The 19,967-nt window shown below is 43.8% G+C and overlaps 1 protein-coding gene across 1 annotated transcript in view; it reads right to left on the bottom strand.

The window, feature by feature from the left end:
- Nucleotides 1-19,967, bottom strand: part of ZNF385D (zinc finger protein 385D) — a 575,209-nt gene that overhangs the window by 15,133 nt on the left and 540,109 nt on the right. The window contains exon 6 of the mRNA XM_086942162.1: nt 4,837-5,106. Within this exon, the coding sequence (XP_086798288.1) occupies nt 4,837-5,106 (270 nt within the window). The remainder of the gene's footprint in view (nt 1-4,836; nt 5,107-19,967) is intronic.

The raw sequence follows: 19,967 nt of genomic DNA, 5'->3' as shown, positions 1-19,967 counted from the left end.
CTTGTGCCCTGCCGATATCACATGGTGGCAGAGAAAAAGAGCTATAAACAACAGCAAATATTGGTTTTCCAACTTGTTTTTGAGAGGCCTTGAACTGCTGACGCTCATTAAGGGGTGTGAAAACACCTCATGACAATGGCAACAGCCTCAGAGTCTTTTTTTTGGGGGGGAGGAGGGGGCTTGGGGGCAAGGTGGAGTTCAAAAGGACCTCCTAGTTAATTCTCGGCACGAGGCCCCGCCCCTTCATGGCCCGCCCCCTCCTCACACTGAGATTGTTCGGTAAATTGGCAGGTATTCTACTCAGTATAAGTGTATCCAAACATGTCTGCAGTACGTGCTACACAACAACACCCCGCTGCATTTCTTTATATTCCTGGTAAAAACAATTCCATCATTACAATAAATGTTGAGCTTCATTTTGAGACTTGATAGTTCTACGGTGTGTCTTCTAATAAATATTATATTGTTTCTAATGAGATACATGGATTTACTTCTAACAACATGACTTACATTGGGTATTGGCACTGCTGCTTTTGCTTCTGGTGAGTACTTGGATGTATCGGATGCATGGATCTGAGGTCCCTCCCACCACAAGAAGCCGCGAGTGTCCCTCATAGTAAGAGATTATAGTACAACCAGTGCTGAACTTGTAAAAAGATAAGTGCCAGGGCTCTCGTCAGGAGCCACTGCAGCTACCACCACACATTGCCTCTGCAATGCTGCCACTGACAGTACCTGCACAAGTACTAACCATCGCACTCCTCCAACCGTGCCAATTTGGACTATTTCCGGCCCCCACAGCTATAAGAATGGCTTGGGCGGCAGGTAATAGTTGTTTCTACTGTATATTGAATCAATTATTAACTGTTGCTCTGCTCCTCTCTTAATTCACCCAGACAGTGCCACCTTGTGGCAGACTCTCACAAGCGCCGGAGTTGACAATTATGCGTGGGTGCCGAGTACCGGAAACCACCTGCTCAAATTAAGCACTGCGTACAACAGAGGTACCAAGTGATCTAAGGTGCACACATTCTGCCTTTCTGTGCGTCCTGTGTCAATGCTATGCTTCATATTCCACAAACGTCTGTGCCATGCAGCAGGAGGCACAGTGACAAGGCACAAAAAGTGTCAGCAGACCTGTGAATGCCCGTATGTGCATGCATTACATCATTTAAGCCATAATTATTGGCTTTGCCAACTCATGCGTTTTTAAACACACTGCAAGAAATCCTTGATAAAAGAGCTAATTGATATCCCAAAAGGTGGACTGCGAGTGTGGAACTGTTGCGCCACAAAAAGAAAAACATATTGGTTTCGGACTGCGTTGTAATATTCAATATATTTATTAACATAACACAAAAAAATATTCAGTAGCTATGACTCTATGGAAGCCTTGGGTGTGATGTTATTCTTCCAGGGAGAAATAGTCAATTCCGAAGTCAGCCTGGTGGGGGGCCCGCCCACTAGATTAATAAATGACTTCCAGCTTGAAGTCATTTATAAAGCATTGCCAGGAAATGCGTCACAATGGTTGCTTTCAATGCATTTAATAGTTTGGTGCAAGACTCCATCAACACGAAAGAGCCGTGAACTGTTTACAGTTTTTATTTTCAAATGAAAAATCATAAATTGGGAAAATTAGGTTTTCTTTTTGGAAATTAAAAAAAAATAATCATCCCCTCTCCATGGGTGTTATGTCTTATTGGGAGGGGGGCCTATTTTTTTTTTTACATCCCTCGGCAGTGACAGAAAATATAACAAGCATTGGCATAGCCAATAGGTCTCGTCTTTGGTACCTTATAAGTATTTAGTTATGCAGCACAATATCTTTGGTGCAACCACATCAACTGTTGCAAGGCTAAACACTTATAAGGTCACAAAGGCGAGACCTATTGCCTATGCCTATGCTTGTTTGTTTTGGCTTCGGTTCTGACATAGATTTTTTGTTTTATTTTGCAGACCAGAAGTGTAGATCCCTTTCTGGTTTTTTTCCTGAATAGCACATCAGATTGACAGAAAAAGATATCCATTTAGCATGTTTACATCGACCTACAAAAGCAACACTAGTCTTCCTGAATGGGGTTCACACTCTAACCGTTCTGGGTTGTAAGGAAAGTATTAAGTTTAGACAGCCATGAAAGGGAGGAGGCATGACTGGACGTGCAGCAAGGTGGGGCCTTGCATAACTGAGGCAGGGCAACATCGGAAATAGTATTGGCTGCTGAGTGGCAAAATCTGCAATTCTACAAGAGACTCGATTTGGAAGAGGTCTTAACCTCTTCCTCTTTCTATCATACCCGCTGCCCTCTCCCCTTCCCCCCACACACAACATCCCCCGACCACGTTGGAATTGCAAACGTGGACTTCGTGGTTGAAGACTGGCGTGGCATGGACCTGATAACTATGACAGACTGCTATCTTAAGCACCAAGGTGAAGCTTAGCTGGTACTGAGAACAGAGGCCGGCGGGTGAGCCAGGCACCAGATAGTGTCTACTGTTAGATGGCGGCTGGCACGTCATGAAGACTGAGGCTATTAGCAGCACCCTTGGTGCCCAGCCAGGGAAAATAGGAGGACAGCTTCCCACCCCAATATTCTCTCCAGGATTTGTGGCTAAAGAGGGGTAGATGGACACAAAGAAGATAAGAGATCCCTTTGCTGGCCGAAGGAGCAGACACCATAGATCTATCTCTATGTAATGGAAGCTTTTGGAGATAGGGGCACATTTGTAAAGGCTAATCATGGTAACTGCCCCATAGGTGACAACAGTGTTCCATTGTTATGTCCGAGAATTTGTGACATTTACTCCCGTGGATCAGACTACTTAGTTTATGGCTCTAAAATGCCAGAATTGGCTTTGGTGGAGCCAGAGCCCACCCCCTGGATGTTCAAGCAGCCATCCACAGCACCAGAGCAACATTAGTGCACAAAATGAACTCCGTGATTATTGACCGCAGTCTTCCAGTTAGAGTTCTGAAGAAAATCTCAGAGAGTGTGTCGGAGCACAGTCTGAGGAAAGAGATCACTGAGGTGGAACATAGGAAGAAACTAGTGTCCCACCCGACTGGCGCCACCCGTGTATCGGTTTGGCAGTCAAGCATTGGCAAAGCCAATAGGTCCCGCCTTTTGGCTTTGCCAATGCTTTTTGCTGACTTTGTTCAGCCTTTTAACAAACAGTGGTGTACCGCGGGGGGGGTTGAGCACCTCATGGGCTGCCGCAAGTGAGGAGGGGGGCGGAACAAATCAAATGGTATGCGGACAGCGGATTGGGGCGGGAGCCTGGTGAACATAGATAATGGGAGGGGGGGCTTACCTTCTAGTGTCACAACTCAGCCAGCTGAGAGAGAGGGGGCGGGCTCGAGTGCATGGACCAAAGGCGTCTCAGATGCTACGGGTTGTGCAGGCCCTCCTATTGGCTAGGTGAACTGTAGTCTTTAGCTCGACTCCGAGGTAGTGAGAAACGAAAACAAGGAATTCAGGGAATGCAGCGTCCTGCAAGTGGTGCACGTGAGAGCGAGCATCAGGTCATCTGTTTTGCATTATAGCGCACGTGTCTGGGCACGATAATTCAAAACAGATGGTGCCTGTGCAGGTAAACACAAGCAATAGGCCACACGCACAAGCGTGTGGTGAGCTTTTTGAAGCCCCCTTACTATAAGTCTCGCCAGAGCAGCGCATGCACGTTCACTAGGCTCGACCAAAAAACGACTATATATCTGCCCATCCTAATTGGGTGGATGGACATATAGCCAATTTTCTGACTGCCCTTACTCCGTCGGAGAAATTTGGGTATGGCAAAAATTGAGTAGTCACTTTTATAACCAAATTTAAGGTCTGCCTGCATCTAAATTGTGCGGGCGGACAACTGTGTTTGTGGAGAGGGAAATCCTTCAACGTAGCAACTGAGTTTCCTCTCCACCAACATATAAATGAGGCCCTGAGCCTCATCCAGATGTTTACCCTCTCCATCATCGAATATGATTTTCAGATGTGTACCTTAATCCTATTGAATTGCTTCTTATTGCATGATGTGGAGGCATGGAAATGGAGATCTTGGGCAGATTCCAGGTATCTCTGAACCCCAAACCAGACCATTTTCACAGTTTGCCCGGAGCTTTTCATCCTTTCCCACAGTACTGCTCAACCTTTCACCTGCATCTTTCAATGGATAATGTGTTCTAGTCTATTTCCCTGTCTGTACCAGAGAGACAATGGGGTTTATTTACAAGTCCCTTACGCCGCTGGTACGTCACTTGTTCCCATATTAAAAGTTTTGCATCGGCGGCGCACAGGGCTTGTACATAAGCCCTTGTGTTCTGCAATTCGCTGAACTGAAGACCAAACATCAGACGACTCGAGCCACTAAGGGATTAGCAATCATAGAGGATTTTTTTTCTAATGTGACTTCTCTAGAATTGCTCTTCCAGCTTGCTGGAAGAAATGCCCATTATTTCACACAATCTCTTCCACTTATCACATGCCATTAGCCGCTGAGAAATGTGAATGTGGGTAATCCTGCAACACAGCAAAATACAAAAGGCGGAAGAATAGGCGCTGTCACTTAACTGCATGATTCCAAGAAACATGAAAGGCTGAAATTGCAAAAAAATGACTACTTTTTTCTATTACATTTAGATTTTTTTTTTTACCCCTCCCTCTACATAAAAAATACTCTTTCCTTGTCATTTCTTTTATACCAAGATAGCGAATAAATTCCAGGCACTGTAATTGCTGGTTTTCTCCCACCTCCTCGTCTCCTGCTGCAAAGAGAGCTAATGCATTGTGCCCAGGATAATTGCAGGGCCGCGGCAAGTGAAGAGAAATTGCCGTGCCTCACCGCTGTTGTGCGCTTCCAGCTGGGAGGCGGAGTTGACGGCCACTTTGCACAGCGAACAGTAGAGCAATCTCTTGGCCTTCTCTTCCTCAGTCTCCACGGAAGGGCACGCAGCATCGCTCGTGGTGTTGGTGGTGGTGGTATTGGTGGTGGTATTGGTAGTGGTGGGAGCGGCTCTCTTGGGGGGCGTGTCCGTGGTCACACCACCGTTGTTCAGCAATGCTGGCGCTGGTGTTGGTGTGGTGAATATGGCTGGTGGTCCTGGTGGGCTCTCTGCAAAGTACAAGAATGACAGAGTTAATTATAACATTTTAGATAAAGTCTAGATACCTTCATCATTATGTCGAGTTCAATTATGTCTTGGAATGTGAACAAAGCAAGGAATGTGCAACATGATGTATTGTAGCAGAACATGTTTAATTTGAGGCTCGGAAGCGTGTCTTATGCAATTTTCCCATACAGAATTTGAATCTTGTTTTTGCCCTACCAGTTTATAGAAGGTCTATTAGAAAAATTGATGACACAGCAAATTTTATATATAAGATATAAATCGCAAATACCTGTGAAAGAGAATTGTAATAATTTTACATATTTGCTGTGAGAACCTAATAAGAATAGTATTACACTTGGTGTATTCTTTTACAATGAATGTTAATTTCTGTCTTTGACAAAGATTATTGTTGCTCTGGATTTTAGGAAAACATGACAAGCATCTGGCTTGTTTGCAATATTTAATTTCGAAGTTACTTAATCAATCAGTTGCACTGCAGCCAGTCATTCATAAAATGGGAATTCACACCTACAAACAGTTCTTCATGCATTAGGTGTGAGCACATTTTCTCTTAAGGCTGGCTCTTGGACTTCAAGGATAGGAATGCAGACATAAATTGACAAACACCCACACATTTTTCTGTTTGTGGATATTCACAGATTCTGTCAGGCACATTCCCACAAGAGAATTACTCCTGTGAAGGACTGTGTCTACTTAGGGTGAGATGTAAGGAAAATATACCATATTGGTTGGATTGTATGGAAAGGGATGTCTCCAGAAGAAAAATATATCAAATCACACTTGGGCAACAAACTTACTCATACATGGAAATTATTATTGTCATCATTGTCTCATGCATGGAATTTACAAACTAATTGCAGAACTTCTCCTTGGAAACTTCACCGGTCGTCGTGTTGCTACCTGCCTACCTGAAAAGTTGGAAATGTAATCCTAACACGTGTACAAACATTGAAGGAAATATAAATTTTTTGAGAATCAGATCCACTGTATATATCTCTGCAGGCTGGATATTTATTACGGGTTATTTATTTTTACCTGTAGTTTATGGCCTATGAACTTTGACCTTGAGCCCTGGTCGGATAATGTGGTATGGGATTTTCCACTGTTTGTTTATGAAAAGGCTGAATGGATTAACACCATGTTTATTGTAAATCTATTTAATCGTTTTCCAGATATTAGTTTTTTTAAAGGAAGCCAGGCGGGCATTAAAGGGATAACACTTTTCTATACTGTTACCATTAAAACTTCTGATTTCAACTGACTTTCAAATTTTAGGACAACGTGGGTCATATTGAAACTTGCAAATTGGCTCAGACTCACGAGTTCTGTGCAGTGAAAAAGTATTTTACATAGCTATGGGGAGTGGTGGGGGGGGGGGGGGGGGGATATCAAAAAACAAAAAGGTGGCCGAACCCAGGGCCGTGATCATGGGTACCCACCCATATGTGTGGACACTCCCAGCACAACTGAATAAAGTGCCATTTTTTCCACGCAACCTGCGAGGTGGGGCCGACTCTCGAGCTCACAAGAGCCCATCTTAGGTGCTGGATTTGACAGCCACATTTGTGCCGGACTAGCAAGTGGCATCAAACTTGAAATTTTTAGGCACTGTAAAAAAAAAGCACAAGCAAAGCCAAACACAGCAATCATTTGCAGGGTGCATTGGGCAGCCATGAATAGCTGGGTGAAGGGCCAAAATCCATGCACAGCGTGTGTTGGGCAGCTATTGTGGGGTTGCGGTGTGGGTCCTAGCTGTCAAAGGCTGTAAGCAGTGGGGCCTTAAATCATAGACAAAAAAAACACAAGGAAACTCAATGAAATACTTAAAAAGTGTTTGGGGCTCAAATGTACAAAACCACTGGAATTAAAAAGTAATGTTTGGGAACATACACAACAACTGACACAATTTACGGTCAACCATCATGGATAAAACAAATATTTGGCAACGACAGTTATGTTGTGTATTGTATGAGTTCCTAAACACAATTGGTCAACTGTGTTTTGCTTTGTATACACATATACACATATATTTTTTTTTTCTGAAAAAAACAAAGGTTAAAGTGATGTAATAATTCAACCTTGAAATAATAATAAAAACTATTGATTTAAAACACATACATTCTGAAATTCACCAATTATAATTTATTGACCTATCTATTACATGCACCCCGCTATGCAATGCTTTCACATATTACATCACTCGTGACACGTTAAATGATAGACCTAGCACCCTGCTTCCTATTGTTTGCCAACCGCCATGGTGGCACAACTATCTGTGAACACCCACCCAACATTTTCCCTTTATTTTAATTTTTATTCACTTTAACCTGGCACTCCTGTGGTACCATCTCACCAATAGCACACCAAGGTACTATGGGATATTGCAAGTTTTACTTTTTAACCCTTGCACTGTACTGTTGCATTCTGCCCTACTGCTGCGGGGCCTCATGGGAATCACGCTGAGTCCTGTGTTACCCCACAAGTACTCAACGGAGACCTCACTAGGTCCCGCAGTAGTACTGCAGGACCCACAGCACAATTGCTTTTTTTACCCCAGGTAGACCCCAGAATTGTCAGCAAAAGGGGGCTCAGTTCCCTGAGTCCTAAAATGGTGGCCGCAACATTTCTCTTGATATTGCAGCCAGCCATTCAGGTTACTCTGTCGGTGGGACCAGTACTGGTCAGGCGTTACCGAAGGAGTGGATGAGATCAGAACCCTTTCTGTCAATCAGAATGCTCTATTTTATAAATATGAATATTATTTTAGGAATCATTTTTCAAAACAGCTAAATGAATGTAAATCAAATCACAAAAAATCATGCTTAATGATTAAAGATCTAACTTCCCGCCAAGTTTGGAGTAACTCTGTTATGCCTTTTTTGCTGTATCGCTTTCCAAAAATTCTATGGAAAATTGCATGGGAAAAACATGTTTAGAGACTCCCCCTGTTTTAGGCTCCTACTTAAAGGATCACCCTGAATCTTTCCAGGAAGGAGCTGAGGTGTATGAGTGTTTTTCTGGAAAGTTCTATGAAAATTGGTCAAACTGGGGGACTCGACAAAATAATACATTTCCCCTCGTCGACGTCTGTCGAGTGCCCTCCACCCCACCTAACTGCTCTTATCTGCACGGGTCACTCCTGATAAAAAGTCATACTGCCACATAATTTGTCTCATTACAGCCACATAATAATCTTTTCTTGCTGCATAACTTGTTAAATCATGCTGCATATGTGGCCCTTCTTTGACCCATAATTCCAGAGGCCCTAGCAATATAGATAGGTCTGCTCTTTTCCCTGCAAAGTACCCAGTTCACATGTCATTTACTGATTTCCTTACATGTATACATTTCTCATAACACCCTTGGGAAAAAAGAAAAGGCTGTTCACATGTTTTTGTTCAGGGAATCACTGTATACAAATGGAGTTTTAGCTGCATGCTACAGTGGATTATTCTAAATGAGTGATGTGCCCCTGGGCCTGGATGTCTGACAGGAGGGATTTGCTTATCCCAGACAGCTAGAGGAAAGCTTCAATGGTGTTTGAGTAAATTTATGTAGTTTGCCAGAGAACACAGTGCTGGATTCTGTCAGCCATTAGGAAATGGTAGATGTAATCTTTGCATTCAGTTTTGTAATAATTGCTTGTGCTAATGGGCTAATTATTATCACTATAATTGCTCTTCACTTTGTATATTCTATATTAGAATATACTATTTGTAACTGCTCCATTGCTGCATTGTTAGACTTTTCTGACGTTTGAGGGCCCTACCTGAAGAAAATTACCCTGCTATAGTCCCCAGGAGGCCTTGACCATACTCACCCATTCCTGTGGTATAACCCACGAATGGGCCAGGGGAAGCCGGGATTATAGAAATGATTTCACTCACAACAATCTAGAATTCAGGGTTTACGTTGTGCTTACTTGGGTACCTCGTGCTGTAGTAATTCAGTGGTATTTTTTATGTTGGGTGCCCACTGGATCCTGGAATGATTAATGTGATGGGTAGTTGTTGGGGTTGGACTTAGTTTTCTAACTTGCACGTGTGTTAATTGTCGGCAGTGCCAGAGAAGGCCATGCGAGTCACAGAGAAACATGGTCTGATTTTTACTATTTACTTGTCAAGAAAAAGCTATAGGGATTCTTCGGTGTCACTGAAATGCCAAAATGTTCTCCTTGAATATTGGGTAAGTTGAGAAGATCAAGAGACCGAGTCCGGCACGTACAGGGACTAATTTACATATTTGCAGTACCTGTTGCCAACTTCAGGCATCCAGGTAGCTGGAGGAGCTCAAGGGCTTTCAAATGAGGCCCGGGTTGATCTTTACAGTGCCTTAATGTTAGGCCTGACGGTGGTCTTCATCCAAACATTTGGCCTTACTCCATTTTTGATGATCTTATTTTTGTTGGCCTTGGGACTGTGCATTTTACCGCTGCTGGCCAGTTCTAAAGTGCTTTTGCTCTCTCGTTGGCACATTTAATTTACTTGTAGGTCCCTAGTAAAGTGGTACTACATGTACCATGGGCATGTAAATTAAATGCTACTACTGGGCCAGCAGCACTGATTTTTGCACCCACTTGAGTAGCCTCTCAAACACGTCTCAGAGCTGCCATTGCCGCCTCTGCATGCAGTTTAAAATGGCATTTTGATCTAGGAAAACAAACCTTTCGCCAGGCTTAAATATTCCTTTTTAATACATATAAGTATACCCTAGGGTATGCCCTAAAAGCTCACAGGGCAGTGCGTGGTGCATTTAAAAAGTTGGACATGTACTTTTAACTTTTGCATGTCCTGTTAGGGAAAAACGTTTTAAATAGCTTTTTCACCACTACAAAGTCTGCCTCTCCCATAAGATAACAAGGGGTTAACTTAATACTTTTAATAAGTGATAACTTTCAATTGGGAGAAGGTAGGAATGTCAGCTTTGATGTCTAAAGAATTGTAATTTAAAGCCCTCTTTAATAATAAAGTCAGATTTTAAGTCACAATTTTGAAAATGCCACTTTTAGAAAGTTGGCATTTTCTTGTCCCCAACATTTAGTGTCTGCAGCCTGTATCCTGGAACATGACTAGGTGTAGCTGGCAGTTGGTCTTTGTGTATTGCTCCCAGACTGTGAGACAAGGGGAAAATAGCTGTTGGTGGGATCGGCCTACTCTGGGTGGATGAAGGAGAGGAGCTGTCACCTGCCACATTTACACATCACAAAGGCCCTGTCTGGCCACACTCACAACAGGTTTGAAACTAGTCTTCTGTGGCCAGGGCAGGGACCAGGGCAGAGAGGAAGAACATGCCAAACACCTCTGGGGGTGGAAACCTCCAGAAGCTTCTCCTACTTCAAAGTTTGTACCAGGTATAAATAATGAAGCCTCAAGCCCAAGTCTTTAGTACAGCTCTGGACCTGTAGAAGACTCAGAAGGACTGCTGCTGCCTTGCTGTGGCGCTGCCCGAGTGAAAGCATTGGACCTGCAACTTGTACCCAGGAGCACCGGAGTGACTCCAAGGGCTAGTTGGCTGGCCTCCTGATCAGAGCCTCAGGGACAGAAAAGACTCAAACCAATCTGAACGCAGCACCTGGATACTTGCTGTGAGTCTTACCTTCTAAGTGCTGCCACCACAGTTCTGTACCCTGAAGGTACTTTGCCAGCACAGCTGAGATTATGTGAGCAGAACTGATGCAGCAAAATGCTTCTCCTCTCAGCAGCATCGGAACCACAGCACCTCAGTGCATCTCCGGTGCCAGACTCTGCATTGCAGCTCGCAGTCTCACCGGAACCGCCTCAGAGTGATGCATCATCGATGCAGGCCTTTGCATCGAAAGCGCCACATCAACGGCAACCTCAACAACGACGCAGGACTCTGCATCACAGCCACACAGCTTCTACGGAACTCAGGGTGTGACGCATCCTCGATGCAGGACTTCGCATTGCAAGTGTCTCATACATGGCATTCTTGATTGCAATACAAGACTCTATTGCAACCTCTCAGGTACTCGTACTACTGCTGCACGACGCATCATCGACACAGAATCTCGCAATGCTCCCCAACCAGGATTTAAGGTACTTTGTTTAGTGGGCCTAACATGGTCGCTGTATTTGGTCCGAGCGCAATTGCAATTGTCCTGAACTTGTGACTTTGTTCCGGTCCAGCTTGACCTGATAACCAGAGTTGGCGTTCTATGCTTCTAGGCACTGTTGTTACTTAAATCTTTAAAATTGTATATCTCAGGTTCTACTAATTGGATTTTTGACATTTTGGAGTCAAATAATTTATTAAATGTTACTCTAGTTTTGTAAATTGGTGTGGGATTTTGCTTTTGTTGTCTTTTCAGTTTATTACTGTTTGAAATGCTCCATAAATACTTTACACATTGCCTCTAATTAATCCTGAATGCATTGTGCCAAGCTACCACAGCATTAAGCACAGGTTACTTTGGGTTTTGCTGTGTTTCTCTCTGACAAAGATTGTGGTTGCTGCTTGAGTAGTGTTTCACCCCCCCTCCGACCCCCCTCAACCAGTAGCCCCATTCATTTCCAACACTGATGCACTAGGCACTCTTAAATTGAGATCTTTTTTGAATTCATGACTTTTGATGAGATGTCAGGGCCCCATACTTTATAGTGGAATTGCAGATTAATATGCACCTAGCGGTGTGTGGAACCTGGAGAGTGAATATTTTGGGTGTCCGATGTCACTGCAATAGTTCCAACAGGTTGCTGCCACTGAAGGGAACAGACTAAACCCTATGAAGGAAGTGAGCGAGCAGCAGGCTTCCAGGTAACAGATGGAGTGTGCTTTTACTCATTAGGTTAACTTGTGGGGCGAAAGATAATTTGTCATGGATCGAAAACCCAAGTTGCACATCTTTTGTACCGGCACTGGAGGTTGCTCCAATGATTCGGCCCAGGCAAACAGGAAAGGCTTTGGGGCTGAGGAGGCGAAGACAGAATTTCCACCTTAAATCTTTTGAGAAACTTTCAGTTAGACTGCATTCACAGAAAAACTTTTTCAGGCAGTTTTCCACTTGGCAGTGCACCTCATATCCTTCCTTACATTTGAGGTGGGTCTGAGTATCACTCACATGCATATAGTAACTAACGCTACAAACCTCTACGATGCAGAAGAGCCAGGGGGGTAACAAAAGTTTAAGGGGCCCCCGCTTTGGATTTTATCCTTAGCGGTCAGATGGAGTACTGTGCTAAGGGGGCCCCTGCAGCTGGGGCCCCCCATGCACCGTGGGGGGTGTGGGGGGCTGTGTTACACCCCTGAAACGAGCCACGCCACACAAGCATCAAAGAAGATTGGCCAAAGAGCCTATACATAAAACCCTCCTATGGAATGTTAGAGGATATAGACGAGATGGTACCCAGCTTCATTTGGTGGGCATCACTGGTAAGGAGGGGCGTAATCAAGGTTATCCACTTCATCCCGTTATTATAAGAGACGTGAGTAGGTAGTCGAGGATCATCTTGTGATCACTCTGCCAAGAGATGCAGTGTGTCAACACCCAAGCTTTTCATTGGTCTATGGCAGGTGTTCCTTCTTCCATGATATTCAAGACCATAATATATCAGTCCCAAGTTATGATCTCAAAGGTGACTTGGCAAATCAACAGTGTTTTGGCAACTCAAGATTAGCCTGAGATGTATAGGGAACTTAGGGGCAGATGTATCAAACGTTTTTTTTGTTGCAAACGCTGCGATTCGTTAAAAAGCAGAGATTGCGACCAAAAAATCGGAAAATGCTATGTGTCATCTAAAACGCATCGCAATATTAAGGAATCGCAAATTTTGCGATTCCTTAATATTGCGTAAGCATTTAAGGAATCGCAAATTGTGATTCCTTAAATGCTATGTAAGAAGCAATCAAGTTTGGCGAATTTACGCTAAGAAATCGCCAATTACCACCAACTTGTAGTTGGTGGTAATTTGCGAATTCTTTTACAAATGCACTTTTTGGCACTTGTAAAGGTGCCATGTGGTGCTCATACATGCCCTTAGGGGCATGTACATGTAAATTTCAGGGGTGCAGCAGGGTGTCCTTAAGACACCCTTACACCCTTGAAATTATTCTCAATTTGCGATGAGCAAATTGCGAATCGCAAATTAAGAATAACTTCCCATTCCTTCCGATGGGCCTCCTGGCCCATAGAAATGAATGGGAAATTATTCCTTAATTGCGATTAGCAATTTGCTAATCGCAATTAAGGAATTTTAAGAAATCACTAAAAAATAGCGAATTTTTATATACATACCAATTTGCAATTCTCAAATAGCGATTCTCAAAAAATCGCTATTTGAGAATCCCAAATAGGTATTTTGATACATCTGCCCCTAGATGAGAAAAGCCAAGAGTTGGGTGGTAGGCTCACACATTTGGCATTTAAAGGACTGCTCTCATTTATAGCAAGGGGTATACGAATCTGGTGGTTTGGGATATGTGTGACCGGGGCCTATAATGTCAACGTTTGGATTGTGTATGTCCGGTGGAGATGGATTTGTTAGGGGGTTGCTGTAAGATTTCAGACTCATGGTACGTGAATACAACCATTATAGAGATTAGTTGTTTGAGACACAGGTAAGCCCATTTCTAGCCTAAACTACACTTCTAAAGTTATCACCGTCCTATTTTCAGTTGACTGTGTGCCCTAAACTAGCCGATTGGCATTCTTTTTCTGCACAATGCCATGCAACTATCTGGCAATGCACAAAATACTTTCCACGTAGGCGCAGTTAGATCAGAAGACTTTGGCAACTGCAAGGATGCTAAATTTGCTGGCAAAATAAAACTTAGCACATCCACTGCAAAATGTTTTGATTTGGGAAGAGAACGCTCAAACTAAACGAACATTTTTGTGCAATTTCCTTAACCATACCACCCATATGTTGCAACAGAAATCCGAAGGGTTTTGTTATAATGCCTACATCTAATTCAGGCTCTCTGTTTGTTAACCAATAGATCCCGGTGGGTCTTTGTGTCCTAAGTATACAGCAGTGTGTTTTAAAAATAGGCACATTCTATCGTGTAGAAGCCAACAGATGTGTCGTTTGTTGGCAGGCATTTGTGTGTTTTGCCATTACCACGTTTGAAGGCTGCTCTGTGTCTGCGCCAGCTGAGGGCTGTCCAAGGCATAATGGATTTCTGTGGCAGATGAAGTGTTGACGGTGGCATCAGATAAACAACACACAGGGCTCGCCTGGGGCAATCTTTCCACAGACCCTGATATGCATGTGTACTAACCTTCTGCACACGGTCTGTAGTTCTCTTTCACATTGCAAGCTTGCAAAGAAAAACTCTGCATGTAACTGGCAGCTTGGAAGGGGTTTCAGAGCGAAAATTGTTTGGCTATAAGCTGAAAATGATCTTTTGAAATAAAAGGCTAATGTAAAGTTGAAAACTAAATAACATTCGCAAGAGTGCAAAATTCTGAACTTCGAAAAGCTGTCCTGACAAAAAGAAGAAAAAAATACCCAACTGTATTTGAGAATCCTCATAGTAAAACAGGCGTTGTTGTTGAAATTGTATTGGTCTCCTAACAAATCAGCCAGCCTTCATTCAATGGAAAAGGATGGTGGTTCCTGGAGGTGTGCAGAAGGTATGCAAGTATTTTTGATATTTTGATAACTTGCAACATGGTCAAATACTTTAGCGAGGATATTTTTCACTGATAGGCATGACCTTGACAGCTACTTTAATGGTGCATTAGAGCATTTTAACTTTGAATAGACTGATGACTTCTGTAAGGTGGGGAGTTTAAGAGAAGTCTTACTTTCTAATTAGATGGGTGGTAAATAATATACAGGTATTGAAAATTTGGAAAAATAAACTGGGGCTGAGTGTACACTTGTGGATATAGGAGGTATTAAATTTTTCTGATCTATAAGGAACTTCATATTGAAAATAGGACATAACGTTTTGAGGTGATCTGGGGTCAATTCCTGCAGTCTAATTGGGCTAGTTGTAGTATGGCTATGCGTTGCTGGGTACTCTGAATGTATTAATGTATAAAGCAAACTCAAGGAAATGATGGACGGAGCGCTGAAACTTTTCAGACACTCACCCCCAGTCACAGATCTGGGTTGGATCCATCATCGTTCTTTTGCTCACTTTGCCACCCCAGTTCAGACCCAGCCATATGCAAATCAGTCTTGACTCTGTTCCTCATGGGAACACTTCAGCCTGAACTGCCACGCCAGGGCTTACCTGGACCGGATACAAGCATCCTGGGACCGGTTACGGGGTAATACCCCTCATCAACCAGGCTAGATTGAATCTAATGGCAAACTGAGCAAGGGACCCCAGACGTGGGTCCCTCGCTCACTGTGGGTGAGTGTCTGAAAAGTTTAAGCCTTCCATCATCTCTTTGTGTTTGCTTTGTATCAATTAGTATTCATACATCTGAATACATACACATACATTCGATGATCGATTATAGGGAATTACATCAATTTATATTGACCATTATCTGTTACCATTTGCATAGACTTTCCCGTCTTATGTAACAACAGAAAATATTTTGAGACCAGACAGTGATGGATTAATCAGGGACCTAAGTATATGATGCAACCTTTTGAAGTGTACAATGTATAAAAGCTTGTGAACATTTTTAAGAGTCGGCTTACCACTCATGTTGTACATGAACAGATGATATTACCCATGAATAAATTCTGTTTGACTCAAAATATCTTTTTATTCCAAGAGACCTTGTATACGCAATGCAATGGGCACTTGTTTTGCTCCCAGCTATGCCAATATCCTTTGGCAAGGCATTTTAGTGAACAAGCATGTATCCACATGCGTACATGGACTAATACAAACCAAAAAAAATACCTTGAGTTAGAGTTGCGTAATCGTTTCCAATTTTGTAAACTGGTAACAGAGGACTATGAACATTTTATCCTCAGCCCACTTGAGTTGGAATAGAGTTTAAAGTTCTTTGCCTTGATTTTATTACATAATCAGTCAATCACAATTTGTATTGCCCTGCTGCGAGTCCACTATTAGCGCAATTGGGCATAATGTTTGTTTCATATTTTAATAAATATATTGTTTTCTTTTAAAACACAAAGTAGAGCCTGAACTGTTGAAGGTAAATGAACTCCAGAAATGTAGGAGATCTAAAACGCAAAGGAGATGATTGAAATCAATGAATTATTTAGTGTGTAATTGATAATGCATTGACCCAGCCTCACAGTATAGCTTATGATATCTGTCTCTTAATGTTCACAATATAAGCAACATACTTCTTTCAAGATTTGTGAGGTCTGTTTTCTCATTTTGATTTATGTAACTTGTCCAAATTGATTATTAAGGGGCTGAGTTTGGTCACTTAAAGATGGTGATTGGCGCTCATGTGATCACATTTGTGCTCTGAAAATAGATCAATTTCAATTCAAAATGCATCTCTATGTCCACTTTTTTAACGGGCATGAGTTTGCAATATAAACTTATATAACTGAAGTGTTTTGCATCTCTTTCTTCTGGGACACTGCTTGGATATGCTTGTGTCTGCGAGTATGCGTGTGCACGTGTCTGTGTATGGTGTTCCGTCTCTTTCAATAGTCATTTTGATGGCATGCCTAACTTATAACCTGACCTTTATTTTTTGGGAAAGTCATTTATAATCAATATAAATATTATTAAACATGTAGTGGGTGTTTCAAGAGGCATGAGTTAGAGAAATTATCCTGATGATACAAAACAGATAATGTGAAAACTCCCACATTTGTGCCTAGCTTACAGCCATATATTGTGCACACTTATGTCACACCAAAATGATTTTTGAAGAATGGTGCAGAAAGTGAGCCAACATGTTCCGTTCTCACAGAGTGGGTATTGACGAGTGAAACATGCACAGTTAAAATGGAGTAAAGACCCAGTTCCGCAACAACCTAATTTTAATAACTCTATGGATATGTGTTGCACGTAATGATGAAAGTGTGGGAAAACAGTCATAAATGAACAATGTAGCTGAGTAAGATAGGTATATACATGTGCATTACGTCTATACTTTTAGGGTAAGGCAGGGCCGCCCTCGCCATTCTGGCACACTGGCATTTCCATGGTGGGCTGCAGGATAGGGGGCTGCCTTCAGAGCAGAATGAGCTGCAATCACCCAACTCTGATCGCGTTGTATTTGTTGACTCCTGGAGTATAGGATGGATTTGAATCTGTTTGTCAAGGCTGGTTTTGTTTTCAGTCCAGCCATTGCTAAGTTATAAGCGTTTAGAGAGACATAGGGCAATGTAGAGAAGCCCCAACCTTCAACAAGGCAGAAGAAGTTTCCAGACTTCATTCTGGGCCAAGAATGATTTGACCCAGCCGCTGCGTCCCGCCACCCGTGTGTCCCACCCAGGACTTGGGTTGGTATTAGTCCGAAGCTGTCGCGGTTTGCCAGTTGCTTCTCAGCAGTCGTCCACTGGTCTTTCCATATGGCCCCTCTCCTTCCAAGGGTAGGAAATAACCAATACGTGGCTATGTCGCATCCGCAGTGTTGTTCTGTCTTGAATGTGTCACGCAGAGTTTAGGGTGACCAGACGATTTTCCGGGACAGTCTCGGGCTTCAAAGGACTGTCCCGGTGTTCCAACCGGTTTTTGGGGCAAAGGTGAAGTCATCCTGAAAGGAGAACCGAAAGATGTGCCCTCCTGAAGTAAATTGTTTGTTTCTTTCAGGCAGCCCAGCAGGTCGACTGCAGCAGATGGGGAGACAGAGTGGGGATGGGGGCTCAGGCTACAGGTTGTAGCATAGCTAACGTTATGTATGTGTGTGGGGATATATATATATATAGAGAGAGAAAGAGGGAGAGAGAGAGAGAGAGTATAACTATATATGTATGTGTGTGAGTACAGATTTACCAGGCTCGTCCAATCGGGACAGGCTAAACATAAAAGTAAGGCTAAAGGCTTTAGTCCTACTTTTCGTCTGGCCTGTCCCGGTTTCCCCTCCTCAAAATCTGGTCACCCTAACAGAGTTCCATTTTCAAGCTTCAAAGATCCGTGACTTCACAACTTATCACACCTTATGCTGCTTATGTTTGCACAGGAAAGCAATCACATGGAAATTCAACACCAGAGGTGTAGCTGGCTTTGGTGCAGCAGGTTCAGTGGCAGCACGGCCCGGAGGCCTGAAGGGCCCTTAAATCCTGGTAATTGCTGTATTTTAATACTCCAGCGGGGAAGGGCGAAGCTCTAACCAGGCTGGAGCCCGATGCCTGGCTCAGGCCCAGCTCGAGGTCCTCCTGGAACCTTGAGCCCAAAACCAGCCGAGCTTTCTTCTGGCGTCGCCTGATTTTCTCTCTACTCTCATGCACATAGCTGAAAGCAACTCATTAAAATCTGAGGTAAAAAAAAGGACAGACAAATACATTCTAATTTACTTGCTGATTTGTATGAAGTGAAATCAGAAAATAAGGGATTAATCCCGTCTTCCCCGCTTAACCAAATTATTTGTATGATCTTATGCAAATATTTACGCACACGTCGTAGTCCACACTTCATCCTTTCCTTAGTGATTTTTTGCATACAGAATATTTCCGCAGCAAGTGACGTGCTCACGTACTCTTGATAAGCCTGCAGTTCAGGAGCCCATTGGCCGCCGGCCATGCTCAATCCTGGGTCCCTGTAATCAGCCGCAGCCGTCTGCACAACACCTCACGCTCATAAGTGCTGACAGACGAGGGGCCAGCACCTGTCGGGGCAGCAGGCATTTATCACCGTCCTAATCTTCAGCCTTCAAGAGTCCGAGGCCGGCCTGGCATCTCTGCTCTCAACACGCCTTCCAAAGGGCCCTCATTAAAATTCCCCGGATGAGTAATGCGACAGTGAAAGACTGCAACACACCACCATCGCCCCATTTTTCACCCGCCTGAACTTATGATCCGCCTCATCCGAGCAAGAGTCTGAACTTGCACCGAGCCCGCGAGCCGCCCAAACAGCCTGAGATCGAACAACACACACCCTTCAAACACACCGCCCTCTGATCCAAGCACGGGGCGGCCTCGGGGTGCTTGTTGCCCAGATCACGCAGTGCGAGTGTCGTGTGATGGGAGCGAGAGCAGCTTTACAGAACGGAGGAGTTACGGAAAGGTCGTGCGCCCTTTTCGAGACTTTTAGTTCTTTTCTGCAGTGGGCACTCACGCACAGGTACGGTATTACACAAGTCACCCACTACCTGGATGACTTCCTCTTTTTTGGCAGAGACGGTTCTCAGGAGTGCGAGGAAGCACTGCGAGCTTTTGAGAACTTGTCTGAGCACTTAGGGGTTCCACTGGCACCAGGGAAGACTGAAGGGCCTGCACAAGTGCTGACATTCCTGGGCGTGGAGCTAGACACGGTCAATGGGCAGTCTAGGTTACCGGCTGACAAGGTTGCTGACTTGAGGCAGGAGATTGCAGCAATGCTGGGGAAGGGCAGCGCAACACTCGAACGTGTGCAGAGCTTGTTAGGTAAATTGAACTTCGCCGCAAGGGTTATACCAGCAGGCAAGGTGTTCTCTCGCAGGTTGGCTAAGGCTACAGCAGGGGTTGTAAAGAAGCACCACTTAGTTCGCCTGGGCCCCGGGTTGAGGGCTGATCTGAACATGTGGGATGAATTTCTGAGTAATTTCAACGGTACAGTGATCTGGAGGGCCCCCTGGGAGAGCAGCCAAGGTATCTGTTTATTTTCTGACGCATCAGGGAGAGTGGGATTTGGTGTCATATTTCGCGAGAAATGGTGTGCAATGAAATGGCCGGATGCATGGCGTAAGAAAGGGGTGACAGCAAATATCACTGTCCTCGAGCTCTTTCCCATTGTAGTGGCAGTGCACCTATGGTCGGCGGAACTGGGCAACAGGAAGGTGGTGTTC

The sequence above is a fragment of the Lissotriton vulgaris genome, chromosome 10, assembly GCF_964263255.1.
Source record: "Lissotriton vulgaris chromosome 10, aLisVul1.2, whole genome shotgun sequence".
Taxonomy (NCBI): domain Eukaryota; kingdom Metazoa; phylum Chordata; class Amphibia; order Caudata; family Salamandridae; genus Lissotriton; species Lissotriton vulgaris.
This window is presented reverse-complemented; position numbering and strand designations above follow the sequence as displayed.